We start from the raw sequence: 23,976 nt of genomic DNA, 5'->3' as shown, positions 1-23,976 counted from the left end.
TCAATGTAGTTATTTATAGATTTATCTTCCGACCCAATTATTGAAATCGTATCAGTTTACAGTTGAATTGCAAGCCTGTATAACGCACTGAATTTTCAGTGATATTGTTTGTTTCACATGTCATGGGATTTAATTCTGAGCTGATCCAGAGTCGTCACCTATTTGTTAGAAGTTAGAACAGTACAGCACAGAACAGGCCCTTCGGCCCACGATGTTGTGCCGAGCTTTATCTGAAACCAAGATCAAGCTATCCCACTCCCTATCATCCTGGTGTGCTCCATGTGCCTAACCAATAACCACTTAAATGTTCCTAAAGTGTCTGACTCCACTATCACTGCAGGCAGTCCATTCCACACCCCAACCACTCTCTGCGTAAAGAACCTACCTCTGATATCCTTCCTGTATCTCCCACCACGAACCCTATAGTTATGCCCCCTTGTAATAGCTCCATCCACCCGAGGAAATAGTCTTTGAACGTTCACTCTATCTATCCCCTTCATCATTTTATAAACCTCTATTAAGTCTCCCCTCAGCCTCCTCCGCTCCAGAGAGAACAACCCTAGCTCCCTCAACCTTTCCTCATAAGACCTACCCTCCAAACCAGGCAGCATCCTGGTAAATCTCCTCTGCACTCTTTCCAGCGCTTCCACATCCTTCTTATAGTGAGGTGACCAGAACTGCACACAATATTCCAAATGTGGTCTCACCAAGGTCCTGTACAGTTGCAGCATAACCCCACGGCTCTTAAACTCCAACCCCCTGTTAACAAAAGCTAACACACTATAGGCCTTCTTCACAGCTCTATCCACTTGAGTGGCAACCTTTAGAGATCTGTGGATATGAACCCCAAGATCTCTCTGTTCCTCCACAGTCTTCAAAACCCTACCTTTGACCCTGTAATCCACATTTAAATTAGTCCTACCAAAATGAATCACCTCACATTTATCAGGGTTAAACTCCATTTGCCATTTTTCAGCCCAGCTTTGCATCCTATCTATGTCTCTTTGCAGCCTACAACAGCCTTCCACCTCATCCACTACTCCACCAATCTTGGTGTCATCAGCAAATTTACTGATCCACCCTTCAGCCCCCTCCTCTAAGTCATCAATAAAAATCACAAAGAGCAGAGGACCAAGCACTGATCCCTGTGGCACTCTGCTAGCAACCTGCCTCCAATCCGAAAATTTTCCATCCACCACCACCCTCTGTCTTCGATCAGATAGCCAGTTACCTATCCATTCGGCCAACTTTCCCTCTATCCCACACCTCCTCAGTTTCATCATAAGCCGACCATGGGGGACCTTATCATCGTAAGGCCCTGTATGACTCCATACACAATCTAATTTGGGGTTATGTCAGCTTGTAGTGTTTTGGTTGACCGATACGAAAAGAAAATAAGAGTGAAAAAAAATTGGAGTGGAGGGAAGAATAAGCCAAATTGACAAAAACGGCTTACATTTATATAAAATCTTTCAGGGCATCACAAGGTATATTACAGCCTAACAAAGTATTTGTGAAGTGCAGTTACCATTGTAATAAGGAGCAGGGTGCCAGTTTGATTGTGAGACATGCCTGTAAACATTAGGTACTGCAGTTGGAGGATTGCATTCACCTCTTCCCTTATTCCTGCTTCGCTTGATTCCCCAAGCAGTTCCCACCTGGAGCAGTCACACACCAGATGTAAAATAAGAACATAAGAACATAAGAAATAGGAGCAGGAGTAGGCCATCTAGCCCCTCGAGCCTGCCCCGCCATTCAATAAGATCATGGCTGATCTGACGTGGATCAGTACCACTTACCCGCCTGATCCCCATAACCCTTAATTCCCTTACCGATCAGGAATCCATCCATCCGCGCTTTAAACATATTCAGCGAGGTAGCCTCCACCACCTCAGTGGGCAGAGAATTCCAGAGATTCACCACCCTCTGGGAGAAGAAGTTCCTCCTCAACTCTGTCTTAAACCGACCCCCCTTTATTTTGAGGCTGTGTCCTCGAGTTTTAACTTCCTTACTAAGTGGAAAGAATCTCTCCGCCTCCACCCTATCCAGCCCCCGCATTATCTTATAAGTCTCCATAAGATCCCCCCTCATCCTTCTAAACTCCAACGAGTACAAACCCAATCTCCTCAGCCTCTCCTCATAATCCAAACCCCTCATCTCCGGTATCAACCTGGTGAACCTTCTCTGCACTCCCTCCAATGCCAATATATCCTTCCTCATATAAGGGGACCAATACTGCACACAGTATTCCAGCTGCGGCCTCACCAATGCCCTGTACAGGTGCATCAAGACATCCCTGCTTTTATATTCTATCCCCTTCGCAATATAGGCCAACATCCCATTTGCCTTCTTGATCACCTGTTGTACCTGCAGACTGGGCTTTTGCGTCTCATGCACAAGGACCCCCAGGTCCCTTTGCACGGTAGCATGTTTTAATTTGTTTCCATTGAGATAGTAATCCCATTTGTTATTATTTCCTCCAAAGTGTATAACCTCGCATTTCTCAACGTTATACTCCATTTGCCATATCCTCGCCCACTCACTCAGCCTGTCCAAATCTCTCTGCAGATCTTCTCCGTCCTCCACACGATTCACTTTTCCACTTATCTTTGTGTCGTCTGCAAACTTCGTTACCCTACACTCCGTCCCCTCCTCCAGATCATCTATATAAATGGTAAATAGTTGCGGCCCGAGTACCGATCCCTGCGGCACGCCACTAGTTACCTTCCTCCAACCGGAAAAACACCCATTTATTCCGACTCTTTGCTTCCTGTCGGATAGCCAGTCCCCAATCCACTTTAACACACTACCCCCAACTCCGTGTGCCCTAAATATGGTAGCCGCAAACAGCAATGAGTTGATTGACCAGTTAATCAAGTTTTCAAAGTGTTGATTGGTTGAGGGATAAATAATAGCCTGGGCTCTAGTAGAATTAATATCCCAACCTTTCAACTACTCTCCAGGATGTTTTATAGAAACATAGAAACTGGGAGCAAGAATAGGCCATTCGGCCCTTCATGCCTGCTCCGCCACTGAATATGATCGTGGCTGATCCTTGATCTCGTTGCCATATTCCTACTTTCTCCCCATACTTATTGATACCACTAAAATCTAAAAAAAATCTATCTCTATCTTGACTTGGCATTCACAGCCTTCTGTGTAGAGAATTCCACGGGTTCAATATACTTTGAGTGAAGACATTTTTCCTCATATCAGTCCTAAATGGTCTACCCAATATCTTGAGACTGCGCCACTGCTTCCAGATTCCTCAACCAGGGAAACATCCTCCTTGCATCTAATCTGTCTCGTCCTGTTTGAATTTTATACACTTCAATCAAACCTCCTCTCATCCTTCTAAACTCTAATGCATATAGGCCCAGTCAAACCAATCTCTCCTCATAGCTTGGTCCCGCCAACCCCGATAGCAGCCTACTGAACCTCCTCTGTGCTCCCTTTATGGCAAGTATATTCTTTCTTAGGTAGGGAGACCAAAATTGCATGTAGTACTCCAGGTGTGGTCTCACCAAGGCCCTGTATGACTGCAGTAAAATATCTCTCCTTCTGAACTCAAATCCTTTTGCAATGAGGGCTCAGATACCATTTGCCTTCCAAATTCCCTGCTGCACCTATCTCTCCATTTTGATTGACTGGTGTACAAGGACATCCGCACTTCCCAATATATAACTATTTAATACTCCTTTTTGTTTTTCACACTAAAGTTATATATTCGTGTCAATCTAAACAAGCAAATGGAGCCACTGTTTAGCATGTCATCCCAAAGACAGCAGCTCCAATAAAATTGCACTGGGGTGTTAACCTAGATTGTCCATGAATAAGGTTTGAACCTGTTAGCGCGAGTGAACAGATACCACACCACTCGCACCCAGAGCCAAGATTGATAGCAGCACAGTTTATTATAGTGTTTTACGTCGACGGAGGTACAATCAGGACACAGACAAGACAGTCCCGAAAAGTACTCTGCTTGCCTGCCAAAACGGAGTACAGTTATAGTAACGATCTGTTTTGATATGTAAATGGTTTGTGAGTGGTTTCCTGATATAATCATCCTGTTTCAATAGGTTTGTGGGTGTGGAGTTTGATGTGTAAATGGTTTTCTTTTATAGTTATCCCGTTAATGGGTTTTCTGGTCTAGAGTTTTAATATGTAAAGTTTGGTTTAAGAGTGTGATAATTGCTTTATGTCTCTGAATTCCTTTGGACAATGGGTGTTTGATGGGATGTCAGGAAGTTTTCCAGGTCTCATGGTATTTTCTGAATAGCATATTGATGCGAGTTCCTGAGTCTTTGTCAACCTGGTTTCTGTGTTTAAAAGATGTCTGCTTGCCTTACTCACACCTTTCTGGCTGAATGCTGTCCTGTTTTGCTTCATTTATCGAGTTATAGTTTAAGAAATATTCTAATCCTAATACCCACAAAATTTATGCCCGCCTACAGTCCCCCCTGTCGGTCAAAAGTGAATTTTTGTTGGTTATTTCCTTTTCACTTTTCTAACCGATCTTTCTCCCCTTTATTATATTTTGTGTCCGGTGCTTCCTGCCTCCGTACGCTGCAGTCGTACAGTTTAGGGAAGTCCCGGAGTTTGTCAAATCATGTGTAGGCGGGAGTAATCATCCCGCTTGGTTACCTGCCCCATCATACCAATTGTTCTAACTAAGTTCTTATGTGCTTTCATTCTCTTCCGCTGGCGGTAGGTGTAACATGTAGCCAATCCCCAGGAAAGGGCTAAGATGAGTTGGATGACCACCAGTGTGTGCGATGTAATTCGGACCCAGGGGTGGATGTTTACATTTAGACCCCAGTCCCACACCTTCTGTACCCATGTTTGACTTCGTAACGCCGTCTCGGTATCTTGTTCCAAGGTTTTGATGTGTGACTGTAACCGGTGGTATAATCGGACGGAGTGTCCTACTTTAAGTCGGAGCTCCCTTAGGACTTCGGTCAGGTGTGGGATGGGGGCTTGCTTGGGTTCTTGGTAGTCTCTTAGGTTGTCTTTTAGGGGGTCTGTGGCATTAAAGGCTATGGTCTGCCTATTTCGGATATTGGTGATGTGAGCTTGACCTATAGTGACTGGCTTGCGAGGGGTAAAACAGAAGTTAGGGTCGGGGATTGGGCATGTTAATCCGTTATATGTGAATGATGTACGTGTGGTAGCTACACAGTATCTACCCCGCCCCCCGTATCCTGCCCGGGCGAAATGTGGGTCTACGGGTATAATCTCTAAGGTGCAGTCCTGTGTTCGGTTAAACCCACATTCTGCTGCCTCTCCTTGTCTCAGTGGGTGAGGACAGATGGTGACCTCTCCCCTCTGCTTGCACCCTGCGAGAGAAACACTGGACATTATGCCATGTTTGGAGATGGCCATGTTTTCGGTTATGTGGTAGCGGAGGGAAGCATTGCCCCTAACAACACCAATATTTTCAATTCGGAAGATGGGGAATGGTCCAGCGTCCTGTGTGACCGTTGGAATTAGCAGAACCATTCCTATCCCGGTGCCCTCACTAACCTCGCAGTCGGGGATTACTGGATATACTCGTGTCATCCCCTTCAGGGTCCGGTCATCCAGCACCCCCTTCTGATCTGCGAGTTGCGCTAGTTGGGCGCTGTCGATCCAATCGGGCACTTCCCCCCTGTGTACCTGGTCCAAATTGTGTCGTATTTGTGCCACCATCCACTGACCATATGCATGGCATAACTGTCCCTGTTGTACCCGGGCAGTGTCTTCCCTTTCCCTGTCTATGAGGCGATTGATAGTTCGGGCATGTGCTTCTAACACTGCAATCCCATCTAGTTGGATATGGGCGCCCGCTTCCCCTAAGAATGCTTGTTCCGCCTGCTGGTCTAATGACCGCTGTAATATGTTTTTCATTACCCCTTTCAGCTGTTCAATTTTACTGTTGAGGCCCTGGATGTCAATGGAGTTAATCATTGTGTCTCCTGTATTCAGCCCTGTGAGCATATCATTGATAATACCCCGTTTGCTTCGGTATGTGTTGGTGTTTATGTTTCCCCTGTAGTGTGTGGCCCCCATTGCGTCAATGGCCCGTTTTATGGTCTCTCTCTCTAACATCTGATACAAGTTCTGTACCCGTTCTGAGCAATGCCTGGGTACCTGGATTCCTGAAATGTCGATCAGGACAGGTACCACCTCATGTTTTACGTTGTCGTACACAATTTCCCCCTCGTTCCACAACACCAGTCCTCCCTCCGGTCCCCTGCTTTGCAAGGGACAGGGTAAGATTTCGGGCCTTGTGGTCGTGGGGGCCCGCGTTGGAAGCGGTGCAAAACATACATACAATGAGACTGCGGGAGCCTCAACAAGTCCGTAATAGCCGCAAATGTCCATGTTTGAATTCAAAGTGTCCTGTGGTCGGGCCTCTTGTGGGTTGTCGGGGAGGGCGCAGAGAGTCCCAAAAACGCACTGGTCTCTGTTCTGGAGGTCCCGCTGTTGAATGCATGTTCGGAGTCCTTCTAAAGTGCAAGTGAAGCAGATCTCGTTGATACCCGGGTAAACTTGTAGCCATGCGTTAAGATAAGTTCTACTGTTCATAGGGTCCGGTCCAGCTGGCACACATAGTGCCTCGGATGTGTTGAAGGCTACCCCGTGGAATCGCGGGTAGATGGGGTGTTCTTCGGGTGCCACACTCGTCAGGAAGGTCGCCGCGAGGATCATCCTCCAAGTGGTCCACATGGTTCTGGAGAGGGGTTGGGGGAGGATATATAAAACCTGGTGGCCGCCAGTCGTTAGGTTCATATTAGGTGATGAACTTGTCTTACTTATCTTATTCTTATTTCTATCTACATATATACATTCATGCCTCGGTTGGCATATAGTTCCTTTAGTGTTGGAAAATAAAGGTTGTTATTTCGATTTCCGCTGTAAGGACAAAGATGGTTAAGGGCCAATACGTGGAGTGGACGGAGCATCCTCTGTCCTCTTTCCCCGTGGTGATAGGATTTTAATTGCGACCAATGTTTCCATCGGCCTTTTCCTTTCACATCGACACACGCACATGTATCGCTGGTAAGGATAACCTCGTGGGGTCCCATCCATTTCGGTGCAAACCCGGGTCGGTCTGGGGCAATCCGAATCAAAACCCTATCCCCTACTCGAGGGAGGGTGGGGGTATGACTGACATTTTCCTTTTTAGCCTGGTCTCTAATGGCTTGCTGGTCCCTGGCTGTGTGGTGCAGGTCTCGGAGTTGTGAATCTAAGTGTTGCACATATCGTTTGAGCTTGTCCCGGAGGGGTGTCATTTCTTCCCCTCCCACGGTGCCCTTTGCTATTAGTGTTCCTTCCTGATCTACCACTGCCCATCCTGTGCGGTACTGTCCCTCCACCTGCCTTCGGGACCCGTCTACGTATAGTATTATATCGGGGTTCTCCAGTGGCTGATCACTAATCCCATCCTCTGTATCCATGTCTGGGTTAATCGGACAGTGATGTGGACTGCCGTCTGGAAGGAACCCCTCTGCTGGGTTTCTTCCGGTATCTCGTACGATTTTAATAGATTGGTCCTGAGGAAGGAGCACTGCCTCCCAAGTTGCCCTTCGAGCATCTGAAACAGTTCGGAGTCGACCTGTGTTTAATAATTCTACTATTGTATGTTTTGTGTGCAGGATGATCTGTCCTAACATAGTAATGGGTTCGCACACCCTGACTGCCCATGCGGCACAGTCCAGGGCTGCCACACATTTGTGTAGTCCTTTGGCTATCGGGGACTGCCGCACCGAATAATATGCTACAGGTCTCATGGTGCCCCCACTTTCTTGAGTCACAACGGAGCTATAGAATCCGTCCTCCGCATTATAAAAAAGATGGAACGGTTTCGCTATGTTGGGCAGGCATAAGGCTGGGGCCGCTAATAATTCTGATTTCAGGTGGGAGTATGCTGTTTCTTGTTCGGGTCCCCATTCAATGATTTCTGCCCCCGGCCTCCCCCCTTTTACCAATCGCTGGATAGGTTCTGCTATGGATGCAAACTGATCGATGAAATTCCGACAGTAATTAAAGAGTCCCATTACCCTACGCACCCCCCTAACTGTGTTCGGACGGGTCATGTTGGCAATTGCTGTTTTTCGGTCCGTGGGAAGGGTTTTCTTTCCCTGACTTATGTAATGCCCCAGATATCGGACCTCTGGTTTTGCGAGTTGTGCTTTGGTTGGGTTAACCTTAAATCCTGCTGTTTGTAAGCCCCGCAGGATTACTGACAGGGCTCCCAAATGCCCCGTCGGGTTAGTGGAGGCGATCAAGATGTCATCCACATATTGGAGAAAAGCGCTCTCATAGGGGGATAAGTTACAATTTTCGAGGGCTTTGCTCATAACCCGGTGGAATATGTTGGGGCTATTGTGGAATCCCTGGGGGAGACGGGTCCAGGTGTACTGTCTACCTCCACAGGTGAAGGCAAACTTCTCCTGGGAGTCTGGGTGGAGTGGAATTGACCAGAATCCGTTAGCTATGTCTAGCACGGAGAAGATACAATATTCAGGTCGCAGTCCGTTAAATATAGTGGCCGGGCTCGCAACGACAGGGTGTTCCTTTGGGGTGACCTTATTCAGGGCGGTATAGTCGATGGTTAGTCGGTAGTTCCCGTCTGGCTTACGGACGGGCCACATCGGGGAATTTGTGTGGGACACGGTGGGTCTCAGGATGCCCCGTTTAACCAAAGCCTGGACGATTGTTTCGGTTGCCTGTAACGCCTCGGGTTTTATGGGATATTGTTTATGAGGGGCATGGGCTGGTCCTTGTATTTGTAAAGGAAGGATTGTGACGAGACCGCAGTCTTGCTTGCCTGTAGCCCAGACCCGGGGTAGTGCTTGACATAAGAGTCCCACTAGTCCCTCCTTCTTCCAGTCTCGGGCCGTCGGAGCCGGAGCCCCCATGCCTATGGCTGCTACGTTCTTATTAGGGACCCAGTATCCTTGGATCCCGCTCTTGTGTTCTTTCCTTGCCGTCCACAGCAGGCGCTTATTGAAAGCGTCCACCACTGCTCCTAACTCTCCCAGGAGGTCTATTCCCAAAATTGTCCCTTCTTCATTTGGGCCCACCCAGAAGTGTACGGGGAGTATGATCCCCTCTACCTCAAGTAACACTGCTTCGCTCTGATATGCTATAGTCCTATCCCCCCCTATTCCTACTACTACTATGGAACGGTGGGTGGTGGGTAGTGCCATGTTGGTGAGGGATATCGAAGCCCCCGTATCTATTAATATTTTGCATCGCCGGCCCCCTAACGATGCATTCACCCAGATACGGGGGTCCGTTCCCGGGGCGGGGGCCGATGCCACTCATGCAGATTTTTGTGCCGCCAAGGTTTATATAATGTCCAGCAGCTGCTGGTGGCTGAGGTGCGCTGGGTCCGAAACCACCTCATTCTCCCTTATATCTGGGGCGCTTGCCGGGGTTTTCTCCAGTCTCTTCGGGGGCGCTCCCTTTCTCCTTGGGATCCTTCTGTCTTTGCAGGTAGATTCGGTGTGTCCGATTCTGCCGCACTTATTACATGTATTAGGAGGGTGCGGGATTATAGCTTGGCATTCCCTTTTGAAATGGCCTAATTCCCCGCACCTGTAGCAATGTCCTCCTTCAGTTCCTACCGCTGATATCCCTGCTCTGGCGCCCTGTGTTTTCCTTTGCTGGTTGTCTACAGTGACAGCCCAGTTTTCTAATTCATCGAAGGTGTTAAAGTTTACCAATCCTGTCTTTAGGATAGCTTGGTGTGCTGGGCTCAGCCCATCCCTATATAACTGGAGGAATGCCGGGTTCTGTCTATCTGCATCTGGCATTCCTCCGTGGGCTACAAAGGCATCGAATTTTCGTCGCCCGTATTCCTGAGCCCCTTCCTCCTTTTTCTGCGTTACTCCTACTATTACACTCCAACTCACGGGGACCTCCCCCATGGTCAGGATAATATCGTTTTTAAAGCCTGTCAGAGCCTGTTCCTGTTCCCGGCGGCTCCCGTCTAGGTCTGCACACCAAGTCCCATTCTGGTGTTCTGCCCGGAGCCGAGCCCAGTGATTCTCGGGCATCTTGGCTCTTACTAACCCTGCTATATCTCGGTTGTGTAAGTTGTGGCACAGTTGCATCTCTTTCATCTTTTGCCAAAAAATTGCGTTACTGTGCCTGGGCTGCAGGGTTGGGAGCTTTTCTAGTAATTTCATAGTGTCCCCTGGCGAGAGTGACACATAAGTCATTTTAATTTGGGCCTGCCTTCCTCGCCCGTCTCTCCCTTGTCCCCCTGGGATACATTCGATCTTAAGAGGTGCTGCTTTGGCGTTTGGGGGATCGGTGGTTACCGGGGGACTCCCCCCTGTTGGGCACCGAGGACTTGTCTCGTCTATTAAGCACTCCCAATCGGGACATTCCTCGTATGGGGCTTCACGGGAGAAGTCGGTCAGTGCCGGCAACACGGGGTTAATAGCCATCACAGCAGCATGCTTTTTCTGTTCAGCCTTTTCTTGTTTATCCTGAACGTACTTATGGACTCGCCCTGCTAGGGTGAGGTGTGCCTTTAGTATGAGGATCCAAGCCTTATCATCCTTGTTCCTCTTTTCCGTTGCCCACCATTCCCGTTGGCTCTCAAGGGGGTCTTGGGGTTTCCACCCTGTTTTAATCATGCTTTTAATTAGGTTCTTGTTTTTATCTGCTAGATAGCGGGTGAGGGACCCTTCCGGCCCCCATTCAAAAATGGTCTCAATGCTATCCATGTCGAATCTCTGAGCTAAGATCAGTGGTGTACTAATCCTGGTTTGGTGCTTTCCACAGATACTTGTGTAGGTATCCCTGGGGTTCCTGGTTTGGTGTTTCCACTGTCAGTACCTTTAAACCTTCAGCAGTAACACGCAGAGCCCGTCCTGCATGTAACGGGGAGATCACCGCTCACAGAGACAGGGGGGGGCTCTGACCACGACTACAGGGGCCGGGGGCCACTCTTTCCTGACCAAATCCTACCGCTAAATCAATCCACAGAGGCTCGCCGTTTCCCTATCTCCCCGGGAATCACCCTGACCTGGGTGCGGACAAGCGTGGGATTGACCGCAGGTAGGAGTTCCCCCGGCGTGTAGCCGTTCTTTCGCGCTACCAGAGGTCTCCTGCTTGTAGTGCCCGAAGCACTCACAGAGGCTCCAGACTTAGTAGCGCCCGGACATGTAGCAGACTCCTCGCGGATCTGTTTCCAGTGGCCCAGACTTTCGCGCCTGCAGAGGTCCTACCCGACTTGCAGCGCCCGGACTTAAACCGAACTTCGTGAGTCCGCGTTCATTGGCCCTAACCCTGGACGTCCTCCCGGCCTCCCGGCCACTTAACCCTTGTCTTCCTTAGGTACCTTTTGGGTCAGCTAATGTCTGGTCGGGTCCGCTGTCAGGGATACACGGAATGCAACAGTACACAATCAATTACAATTCGCGACCCCGCTCACCCGCCCAAAGAAGAACCTACCCCGCTGTGCAGCTCTCGATCGGGCTCTGTTCACAAGTTCAGATCGCGGCAGCCGTGGAACACCGCTGGCACTGGGAATTCCCGCGGACTTTAAATGAGTAAAGATACTCACCCAGTGTTTGAGAGGCGATGTTCCAGCGGCGGTCACGATCCCGGACGAGCCCCCAATTGTTAGCGCGAGTGAACAGATACCACACCACTCGCACCCAGAGCCAAGATTGATAGCAGCACAGTTTATTATAGTGTTTTACGTCGACGGAGGTACAATCAGGACACAGACAAGACAGTCCCGAAAAGTACTCTGCTTGCCTGCCAAAACGGAGTACAGTTATAGTAACGATCTGTTTTGATATGTAAATGGTTTGTGAGTGGTTTCCTGATATAATCATCCTGTTTCAATAGGTTTGTGGGTGTGGAGTTTGATGTGTAAATGGTTTTCTTTTATAGTTATCCCGTTAATGGGTTTTCTGGTCTAGAGTTTTAATATGTAAAGTTTGGTTTAAGAGTGTGATAATTGCTTTATGTCTCTGAATTCCTTTGGACAATGGGTGTTTGATGGGATGTCAGGAAGTTTTCCAGGTCTCATGGTATTTTCTGAATAGCATATTGATGCGAGTTCCTGAGTCTTTGTCAACCTGGTTTCTGTGTTTAAAAGATGTCTGCTTGCCTTACTCACACCTTTCTGGCTGAATGCTGTCCTGTTTTGCTTCATTTATCGAGTTATAGTTTAAGAAATATTCTAATCCTAATACCCACAAAATTTATGCCCGCCTACAAACCTATGGCCTTCTCGACAGTTGAACCTGCTTCCATTAAACCATGTCTGACAGCTGAATTATGTCCATTTTCTATTTGTATGATGGCAGCAATAAACATAGAGTGAAGAAGAGTTAGAAACTTGTTAATACGTTGAATCTGTTTGATGTGCGTGCAGTCTGTCTGAAGTTTCTGGCCAATCTGTGAATGACCTAATATCTTTGTGAAATATGATGGAATGGAATATCTTTGTTTGACATTTTAACAGATGAACATTTAACATAAATGCTCTCAAATATCCTAAGAGTGACGAGACTGCATTGCAACCATCCACCAACTAACTTTAGTGTACAATATTCACCATTAGAGTTGATTTATCTTCATTTGGTGCCTTCTTCCCTCATGCCCTTGCTGCTGAGTGCTTGTGCTCACTTGCACCACTTGCAGGTCCTTCCCCAACCTTATCTTCCCAAGTATGTAAATGTAAATCCCTGACAGCACCATTGCTCTCTTTTTCTAAGGAGTTTCCACTTCTTGGGAATCAAATTTGTAAAAGTGACAAAGGTTAGGTTGTAGTTTGTTGAGAAGAAAGAGGGAGAATGTGGCTGCTGATGCAATCTGCAGCTCACCATTTAAGGTATGTGGAGTGAGAGAAAAGTGAGAAGGAGAATTAGAAACGTAGAAACCCTGGTCACCCATTTCCTCAGCATCACCAGTAGCTAAGGCCTCTATGATGTCCATTCTCATGATTGGCAGGACAGTCTTCTCCAGGGGATGGCTATGAAGCCCCACTACACCTGCAACAGTTAAGGAATGCCACCTTCTTCCTCCAAGAAAGAGGGAAATGTGTTTAGTGTGATACTTCTGAGTGATGTCGCTGGCATGCTCAGGTAGCTTTCTCCAAACATGCACACATATAAAATATGAGTTCGAAGTGTGAATTTTCAAAAGCTTTGAGTGTGTTAAGTGTGGCGAAGTGTGCCAGTTGAAGTGTTAAGTCAGTTAGCAGGCAAGAAAGTGGCAGATGGAGTATTATGTGCGGAGCTGTGAGGTAATTCATTTTGCGAGGAAGATTGGAAAAAATGCATTTTTTTAAAGTTGTGAAACTATTAAATATTAGTACTGAGAGGGAAACATAATTAAAATGTAGGTAGAGAAAGCAATAAGAAGGAAAATGGTTCATTGCCCTTTATTGCAAGGCAGTTGGAGTACAAGAGTATTTCAACCTACAGGTTTTATGGTGAGAAAGCACCTGGAGTACAGTGTACATTTTGGGTCCCTGCACCTAAAGAAGGATATGGACTTGCAGGGGTGCAACAAAGATTTACTCGATTGATTCCTGGGATGAGAGGACTGTCCTGTGATGAGATTCAGGCTTATACTCTTTAAATTTTAAAAGAATAAAAAGTGATCTCACTGGACACTTCTTCAAGGGCTTGACTGAGTAGATGCTGAGAGGTTTCTCTCCTGGAGAGCCTAGAACTTGGGGACAGTCTCATGACAGCAGCCAGCCATTTAGGACTGGGATGAGTAGAAATTTCTTCACTCGGACGATTGTGCACCTTCAGAATTCTCTATCCTAGAGCAGGGGTTCCCAAAATGGGTTCCGCATAACCCTGGGGTTCCACGGGACTTTGCTAGGGGTTCCGTGGTTGATCTGCCCATTTTAAATTTTAAAAACACTTCAAGCTTCACCAATCCAATCAGTTGCCAATGAACTGAGAAATCGGCCTCTGATTGGATGAGCTAGAAATATTGTAATTTAAACTTAGGTAAGTGAGAGGTTCGGGCCAAGAGGACTTGAGAGAGAGGGAGCAGGGCCAAGAGTGGGATCAGAGCCATGAGGGCTCGACCTCTCCAGATCTTGACATTCCTCTTCCCTGTTCCACCACTCCATCCACCTCCCAATCTCCACCACTCCCTCTTCCACCCCTTTACCATGGGTCCCATCAACCGCTCCTACCCTCTCCCCTTCCCCAACACTCCCTCCCCTCCCATATCTTTACCTCCCCCCACATTTCTACCTTTCCCTCCACCCTCCCCTTTCTCTCCCCTCCATCACAAAATGGAAAGATGCTGTTGAAATGAATATAGTTTTTGCACAAGTGAAAATAAAACTGCCACGTAGTTTGTAAACCTAAGAGAAAGGAAGGAAAAAGAAAGAATAGGGAACAGAGTGGTCTTTGCAATTGGTATAATTAGTAGTCAGGATGCTGTGAGCCAGGAAGCAGTTTAGACACATAAGGTGTTGAAGAAGCAGCAGCAGAGTGGAAGCCATCTTCAAGAAACAGCTCAGCTAAAGATGGAGAGCTGAAAGCAAAAACCAGTTTGTGCAAAAGATCTTTACGATCATTTTAATAGCATCCTACCTTTTCGTGACACCTCCTTTCCCCTCCCCATCCTCACCTCTCCCTCCTCCTCGCTATCTCCGTGTCTCCCTCCCTCACAGCCTCGACACCCCACCCTTTCCTTCCTGTCTCCCTGCCCACTGCCCAACACCACCTCCCCCTCCCCATTTCCATCTCCACCTCCCTCCACCTCCTCATCTCCCTCTCCCTGTTCCCCCTCCCCTTCCCCCCTCCCTGTTCCCTTTCCCCATTTCCCCCTCCCCGTTCCCTCTCCGCACCTCCACCTTCAACATCTCCAACTTTCCCTCCCCTCTCCATCACCTCTTTCTCATCGTTCAGCCAGAGTGAGACAGAGAGGAGAGATTTATTGCAGGAGTGCTGGGGTAAGAGATCTACTTTTAAAATACATTTAATTTAAAAATAATACTTTTAATTTAGTTTAAATTACTTTCTCGTGGGTGTTTTTTTAAAAAAAACTTTGAACTCTAACCGGGAAGCAGGCCGCTGGGTGTTCTGGGAAGGGTCAAATTTTTCTTCAGCGCGCGGAAGGTATATAAGTAGGCAGCACTATCCAACGGGCAGCGTCGTTAGCGGGCAGCGGAATGAGCAGGGAGCAGAGAGGCTTTGGCTCATCAGGCTTAGGTGTAAACAGGCAGAGGCAGGGTAGGTTTAGATAGTTTTTCCTGTGTCATTGGAAGAAAGGGGGAATTATGAGTGTGAGGCCAGTTTGTTGTTCTCAGTGTCGGATGTGGGAGGTCCTGGAGTAAGCTAGCCTCCCGGACGTCCATATCTGCGCCAGGTGCGTCGAACTGCAGCTCCTAAGGGACCACGTTAGGGAACTGGAACTGCAGCTCGATGACCTTCGTCTGGTTAGGGAGAATGAGGAGGTGGTAGATAGGAGTTACAGGCAGGTGGTCACACCGGGGCCACGGGAGACAGACAAGTGGATCACGGTTAGGAATGAGAAGGGGAAGGGTCAGGTACTAGAGAGTACCCCAGTGGCTGAGAGGTGGCAAATGGAGTTTAATGCGGAAAAGTGTGAGGTGATTCACTTTGGAAGGAGTAACAGGAATACAGAGTACTGGGCTAATGGTAAGATACTTGGTAGTGTGGATGAACAGAGGGATCTGGGTGTCCATGTGCATAGATCCCTGAAAGTTGGCACCCAGGTTGATAGGGTTGTTAAGAAGGCGTACGGTGTGTTAGCTTTTATTGGTAGAGGGATTGAGTTTCGGAGCCAGAAGGTCATGCTGCAACTGTACAAAACTCTGGTGCGGCCGCACTTGGAGTATTGCGTACAGTTCTGGTCGCTGCATTTTAGGAAAGATGTGGAAGCGTTGGAAAGGGTGCAGAGGAGATTTACCAGGATGTTTCCTGGTATGGTGGGAAGATCGTATGAGGAAACGCTGAGGGGCTTGAGGTTGTTTTCGTTAGAGAGAAGATGGTTAAGAGGTGACTTAATAGAGGCATACAAGATGGTCAGAGGATTAGATAGGGTGGATAGTGAGAGCCTTTTTCCTCGGATGGTGATGGCTAACACGAGGGGACATAGCTTAAAATTGAGGGGTGAGAGATATAGGACAGATGTTAGAGGTAGGTTCTTTACTCAGAGAGTAGTAAGGGCGTGGAATGCCCTGCCTGCAGCAGTAGTGGACTCGTCAACATTAAGGGCGTTCAAATGGTTATTGGATAAACATATGGATGATATTGGAATAGTGTAGATTGGAGGGGCTTTCGGTTGGTTTCACTGGTCGGCGCAACATCGAGGGCTGAAGGGCCTGTACTGCGCTGAAATGTTTTATGTTCTATGTTCTCCCCCCTCATCTCCACCTCTTCCTCCTCATCTCCACCTCTCATTTACCTCCCCATCTCCACATTTCATTTTCCTCCCCATCTCAACCCCTTCCTCCCTCCTTTCCCCATCTCCATCTCTCCCTCCCCATCTCCACTTCTTCCTCCCCCCGTCTCCATCTCCACCTCTCCCTCCTCTCCCCATGTCTACCTCTCCCTCCGCATTTCCATTGCTCTTTCCCCTTCCCATCTGCACCTCTCTTTCCCTTTCTCATCTGCACCTTTCCCTTCCCATCCCCATCTTTCTTTCCCCTTTCCAACTCCATCTCTTCCTCCCCTTCTCCACGTCTCTCTCCCTTCATCACCACCTTTCTCTTCCCTCTCGTCTCAACTTCTCCATCTCCTCCTCTCTCCCTCCCCATCTTCATCTCTCTCCTTCCTACCCATCTTCAGTGCTTCCCTCTGCACTCCCCATCGTCACCTCTCCCCGCCACCTCTTACCCAGTCCTCCCCTCTCCCACACCCCTTCCCTCTCCCATCTTCATCTCCCTCTATCTTGGGAGCCTTGAATCTCAAAACCTTTGTTGGATGATGGGAGCCCGAAAATTGATTCTGGTTTAATGTCTTCTCCAAAAGAAAGCAACTCTTGCAGTTCCACACTCCTGGTGTCTGGACTGAGTGTCAGCCGAGAACTGTGCTCACATCTCTGAAATGGGGCTTGAAGTCATGGTCTTGTGATTCTCGGGTGAAATTCCTGCCACTGAATTGTGATTGAGTAATTAGTATTCGAGTTTTAATGCCTTTTCTTTGTAATAGTGTGTTTCAGCTGGTGAATTTGGTGGACTCCAGGCTGCCACAGTCAGGAAACGAAAAAATCGAGCTCGCTTTGCTTAGCTTCTTTGACCAGTTTCGTAAAACATACATCGGTGACCAACTTCACAGAACCTCAAAGGTAGGCTATTGGCTTCTGGTTGCATTCTGAATGCTTTACAGAATGCAGAGAGTATAAAATACTCAACACAAAATGTAAGTAATCACTTTGAAAACATTGAATTCTGATATGTGTTAGCTATTTATGAGACCTGGCAATGGGTCAATTTGTGTGCCACATTGCTTCAACTTGTCAATCAAGAAGCAGGATCAGTAAGGAATAGAGCGATAGCTTGATTGTGTCCACTAAGTCAAGTGGCATTGACTACATAGGCAGAATGGCCTGTTTTAGATAAAAGGGATAAAAGGTGAGCTGGCTAGATGGGTGGAGAACTGGCTTAGCCATAGAAGACAGAGGGTAGCAGTGGAGGGGTCTTTTTCCAGTTGGAGGTCTGTGACTAGTGGTGTTCCGCAGGGCTCTGTACTGGGACCTCTGCTGTTTGTGATATATATAAATGATTTGGAGGAAGATGTAGCTGGCATGATCAGTACGTTTGCGGACGACACGAAGATTGCTGGAGTTGCGGATAGTGATGAACATTGTCAGAGAATACAGCAGGATATAGATAGGCTGGAACATTGGGCGGAGAAATGACAGATGGAATTTAATCCAGATAAATGCGAAGTGATGCATTTCGGTAGATCTAATGTAAGGGGGAGCTATACAATAAATGGCAGAACCATCAGGAGTATAGACACACAGAGGGACCTGGGTGTACAAGTCCACAGATCCTTAAAGGTGGCAGCACAGGTGGAGAGGGTGGGAAAGAAGGCATATGGCATGCTTGCCTTTATTGGACGGGGCATAGAATATAAAAGTTGGCATATGATGTTGCAGCTGTATAGAACGATGGTTAGGCCACATTTGGAATACTGCGTCCAGTTCTGGTCGCCACACTACCAGAAGGACGTGGAGGCTTTGGAGAGAGTACAGAGAAGGTTTACCAGGATGTTGCCTGGTATGGAGGGTCTTAGCTATGAGGAGAGATTGGGTAAAGTGGGGATGTTCTCCCTGGAAAGACGGAGGATGAGGGGAGACCTAATAGAGATGTATAAAATTATGAAGGGCATAGATAGAGTGAACAGTGGGAAGCTTTTTCCCAGGTCGGAGGTGACGAACACAAGGGGTCACGGGTTCAAGGTGAGGGGGGCAAGGTTCAACACAGATGTCAGGGGGACGTATTTTACACAGAGGGTGGTGGGGGCCTGGAATGCACTGTCAAGCAAGGTGATTGAGGTGGACACGCTGGGATCGTTTAAGACTTATCTAGATAACCACATGAACAGACTGGGAATAGAGGGATACAAACAAATGGTCTAGTGGGCACATGAGCGGCGCAGGCTTGGAGGGCCTGGTTCTATGGTTCTTGGTTCTTGGTTCTATGAATGCTATGTAATTCTTTTATCTCTCAATTCTTCAAGACTGTTATTTCCAAAATTTGCTTGCCTAGTTGTGTGGAGTTTTTTTGGGCATGGTTCCACGAATGTTGTTGGCTATCTGGTCCCTCACACATGTGGCCATTATTTATGTACAAGGCCAGAAAATACGTTTTGGTAGAGTAATCTGACCCTCTAAATATCGTAAGAAGTTTAACAACACCAGGTTAAAGTCCAACAGGTTTATTTGGTAGCAAAAGCCACACAAGCAACCTTATGTTTATGTTCTAAATATTTATGTTCTAAATATCCACATGATTGTACTTCCAGGGTAAGCTCCATGATAAGGCCAGGAGTGTTTTGGCTGAATTTTATTTGCCCCTTCTTTTCCCCCTCTATCCTCCCATTTTGTCGTAGCTCAGGAGCACTGAACAAATTGTAAATTCCCATCGGTTAGCCCATCCAACTCGCCAATTGGTACAAAGCAAGAATTGATCTTGGAATTTTGGTAGCTGCTCATTCGGAAGGTTATTGTTATCCTTTTTATTAGTGGCTAAGACTGACCTATTGATTTCTGTACCTGGTGTGGAACTTGTGATGAGTACAGGCATGAATAGCACTCTACTACCCCTGTCCATACAGGGGGATGGATATAGCATGGAGGTCAGCACAGCTCTTGCCCCAAGCCCCATGACATATCAACCATTACTCATTTCAGGGATCTTCTGAAGGTCTAGTAGTCTCACACAAGATCATGCCATCTCAGGGTGGGGATGATAATATCAAGCACACAGCTAGACTGAAAATTGCCAACTTTAGAATCAGATTTGACTGCCCTTTTAATTAATACTTAACTCGTTTGCAGTTGATGTGTTTTTGAGAAGGGGTGGGAAGAAGTTGCAAGTGAGCATGTTCCTTTGTATGCTCTCATTGTCAGTTCTGGCCCTGGTATCTTCAACAATTAAATGCCTCCGAAATTTGGACTACGTTTCGCTGTTGCAATTTGCTTTGGTGATGTCGTGGGGTGTTACTAAAGAAGTCTGTGTAATGCTTTCTTGTGATGTCTTCGTCAAGGTGTCAGTGATGTTTTTTAACATTGTCAATACAGCTTTAATGCCTTAAACAGACAAGATTCACATTCTGCTACTTCTAGCAGAAGTCATCATAGTGACATCCAAAGTTGAATTAGGCACTTTTTCCTGACCTTTATTAGCCTATAAAAAAATGTGAAACCAAATACTGATATTCACAAGGTCTAATCCTTAATATATTTATGAGGAATGACCAGTTGTCTTTTCGCTTGTGAAATGTTATAGGCTTTATTAAAGAATTATAACACATGAACAACTATTATTTCCTTCTTCTTCGTTCATAGGCGGCACAGTGGTTCGTACTGTTGCCTCACAGGACCAGGGATCTGGGTTCAATTCTGGCCTAGGGTGACTGTGTGGAGTCTGCACATTCTCCCCGTTTCTGTGTGGGTTTCCTCCAGGTGTTCCAGTTTCCTCCCACAGTCCAAAGATGTGTGGGTTAGGTTGATTGGCCATGCTAAATTGACCCTAGGGTCAGGGGGATTAGCATGGTAAATATGTGGGGTTATGGGAATAGGGCCTGGGTGGGATTGTGGTTGGTGCAGACTTGATGGGCCAAATGTCCTCCTTCTGCACTGAAGGGATTCTATGGAATTATTTTGCTGACTTTTTCAAACCCTGTACTCTGGTACTGTGGCATTACCAATTGCAGTTTGTTTGGTTTGTAGGCAGATTCCAGTGTGGCTGAGCTGAGTAATAGAGAGCCATGCCACTTCATCATGTATTTACACCATAACTGTGCTCACCTCATTGTGACTCTATGAAACTTGTATATTAAATGAAGCATCAATTTCATACTCCTAGAATTAAATTAATCAGTTAATATGTTGACAACCGCAGGACACAGATTTAAGATAATTGGCAAGAGGGAAGATGGAGAGAAATCATTTTACACAGGAAATTTCTAAGATTTGGAAGGCACTGCTTTAAAGGGTGGTGGAAGCAGATTCAAATATAATTTATAAAAGGGAATTTGATATATACTTGAAAAGGGAAAAGAACAGTGCTATGCAAAAAGGGAAGGAAGTGGAACTAACTGGAATACTTTCGAAGGCACAATGGGTAAGTGATCTTCTATGCTGTAAGATTCCATGATTCTATCACATTTCTATTTGAAACTTCAGAAATAGGCTCTTTTGTGTCAAAGCGACAGTGGAACTTTCTGATTGAGCAGAGAAATAAACATGTAAACTTATTCCCTTCTTTTAACCTTAATGCAAATGTTTACTGTAGCATGGCAAACCTGTTCAATTACAACATTTACTCAGCTACTTTCACTCGAATTTACTGGGATGCAATGCAAAAACATTCATCTCAAATTCACCAAGGTTCAAGGAACTGTTGATTACTGCAGTTATTGTTTCTCTTCCAGGAGAGTTGAGGGACAGAGGGGCTACCGGTGTCTAAAAGCTTAAGAGGCTTTTTTTTGTTCAATTTTCTCATAAAATAACTGGCAATTCACTTTGATTTGCAACTTTCTGAAATGCAGAATATCAGGCCGAACTGCAACACAAGAGGTTTGTGCATTAGTTAGCTTTGTCTCTTCCCATGCTGTCCCAGTATCACTGTGACAGTGGCATCTACACAACAACATAGAAGCTTATTGAAATATTTATCTGCAAAAACCATAATAACATGGAGTCTGGACAGGCAGCTCAGCCAAGGGAAAGAATGCCAGCCTTTGGCTAAAGATGATACACATGCATCATTGGATGGTAATAAAGCATGACACCTCTGGCTATGTTTTGTTCCCCTTTTTTCACCCCTTCCTAGCTCATGTATACTGAGGCCGATTGTAGTAACTTCCCCACCCTGACATATCACTTATCAAGAATAAAACATGGGACCTCCTTGAGGTTCCATGATCACTGGAACAGTATAAAATTGAATTAAAGATTAGAAACTATTTTGTTTTTATTTGTTTAAAAATATGCAGTACTGATGAAAAATATTTTGTGATTGAAATGTAGCATTAGCTTTAGGACTACACTGGAGATGGATCTAAAATTGTTTGGTATTTGTTTTTCAAATGATCTTCTATTGTAGAGTTAAAAGCTCTTTCTATGTTTTACATTAGTGGTGGTAAGGTAAAAAGTTAAAGTTTATTTATTACTCACAAGTAGGCTTACATTAACACTGCAATGAAGTTGCTGTGAAAATCCCCTAGTCGCCACACTCCAGCGCCTGTTCAGGTATACTGAGGGAGAATTTAGCATGGCCAATCCACCTAATGTGCGCATCTTTGGACTGTGGGAGGAAACCGGAGCAACCGAAGGAAACCCATGCAGACACGGGGAGAATGTGCAAACTCCACACAGACGTGACCCAAGCCGAGAATCGAACCTGGGTCCCTGGTGCTGTGAGGCAGCAGTGCTAACCACTGTGCCACCTCCAATTCACAAAACCAAGACCAATCAGTAAGACCAATTCACAAAAATCAATAAGTACAAAGGATAGAGCCCATTGAGCTCATTCATTTACTGTCCCCTCCAATAGCAGCATCCGGTTAATTCCAGAAAAAACACGAGCATTTTTGCCTCTATGGCCCTATTTAGAAAGAAATTCTGCTTTGTATCTTATATTCACATCTTAGTCTCACAGTTTTTTGTAAGTGTTAACTTGGCATTGGCTCTTTTTATAACAATGCTTAAATAGTTAATAGTCAACTTCATCCAGAATTCATACCCCACCTTAATTCTGTACATTGCTGCAACTCCTGTTTGGTTGGTCATTGGCCAGTCCATTTGGGGAAAGAGCAAAATTATTCAATTCAAATGCCAAACTTTTATGATTTGTTCAGATACAGTACCCCCCACTGAAAATACGCACCTTTAAATTGGATCATTGCATACATCAGCAGAAAAGCAAAAACAATTATAATTTGCATTAATGCCAATTTCAATGTTTTTCGTGATGGATTGTTTAACACTGTGCATTACAGGCAGAAATAGATGCACTTTCTTACTAGCTCTCATTGTAGTATGGTGTACTGAATAGAACAACTAACATAATGACAATAAAACCAGAAAATGTTGGAAATACTGTTCTGATAAGGTCATTGACCTGAAATTTTATATCTATTTCTCTTTCCAAAGATGCTACCAAACGTGCCAAATACCTCAGCATTTTCTGCTTATATTTCAGATTCTGACATCTGCATTATTTTTCTTTTGAATAAATAAATAGCACCTTGTGAAAGTCATTTTTTTGTGTACTTAATGCTTTCTAAATGGTTTAGAATTGCAGTTTATACCAATCCCTAATTGCTTTCCACTCATCTTTATTTCTTCAAAGATTTTCAAAATCAAAATCATTCTCCTGAACAAAAGCAAAGAGCTGCCATAATTGAACCACCACGACCCAGTAAACCACCTCAGTATTCCAAAATGTAAACGTCTCAAACATATTGAAACGATGGGCCTGATTTTACCATTTTGAGTCCAAGTGCCGAATGCGGGCGTCAAATAGATCCGCACCTGGAATCCTCTTTCCAGCGTGCCCATACGGGTTTTGCCGGCCCTGGTCCAATTCGTGCTGTGGGCAGGGCTTAGCGCTGGCGGACTGATCAGAGCTCTGAACTGCGCATGCGCAGTTTGAAAAGAATCTGACAGAGTGCGCCTGGGCGCGAAAGAAAAAAAAAGCAGAAAGCGGAGAGAGCGGCTCCCTGACGATCATCCTCTGGTCGGGGGGTGGTGGGAGGAGGAGGGGAGGCAGGACCCAGATCATCCTCTGGTCGGGGGGGGGGGGGGGGGGTGGTCCACTGCCAGTCTGCGGCCGATCGGTGGGGAGGGAAGGGGCAGGGGGTCCGCTGCCACTTTGCGGGCGATCCCTCCTCCCCACCAGAGGAACGAATCCCTCCTGCCGGAGTGGACGTGCAGCCATGCCATCCCACAGAACATTCAGGATGAAGCGATTCGTCGCTAAGAAGATGAAGCAGAACCGGCCGATTCCACAGTGGATCCGCATGAAAACCGGCTACAAGATCAGTACAAGTCCAAGAGGAGACACTGGAGAAGGACCAAGCTGGGCCTGTAAAGGGATACACCATCACTGGTACACTACCAGCCACAGATTACTCTTCCCTATGGGGCAAGAGAGCGGGAGAGATTATCTCAAACAATGATGAGACAGAGTACAGGAATGAGGTTGAGAATCTGGTGAACTGGTGCAGCAACAATAATCTCTCCCTCAATGTCAACAAAACAAAGGAGATTGTCATTGACTTCAGG

The 23,976-nt window shown here is 46.4% G+C and overlaps 1 protein-coding gene across 1 annotated transcript in view; it reads left to right on the top strand.

Annotated features, from left to right (window-relative positions):
* The window catches only part of LOC144505369 (ran-binding protein 17-like), a 1,005,849-nt gene that overhangs the window by 292,099 nt on the left and 689,774 nt on the right, over positions 1 to 23,976 (top strand). Inside the window, exon 15 of the mRNA XM_078231487.1 lies at positions 17,166 to 17,301. Coding sequence (XP_078087613.1) covers positions 17,166 to 17,301 — 136 coding nt within the window. The remainder of the gene's footprint in view (positions 1 to 17,165; positions 17,302 to 23,976) is intronic.

The sequence above is a fragment of the Mustelus asterias genome, chromosome 16 (genome assembly GCF_964213995.1).
Source record: "Mustelus asterias chromosome 16, sMusAst1.hap1.1, whole genome shotgun sequence".
NCBI lineage: Eukaryota > Metazoa > Chordata > Chondrichthyes > Carcharhiniformes > Triakidae > Mustelus > Mustelus asterias.
This window is presented reverse-complemented; position numbering and strand designations above follow the sequence as displayed.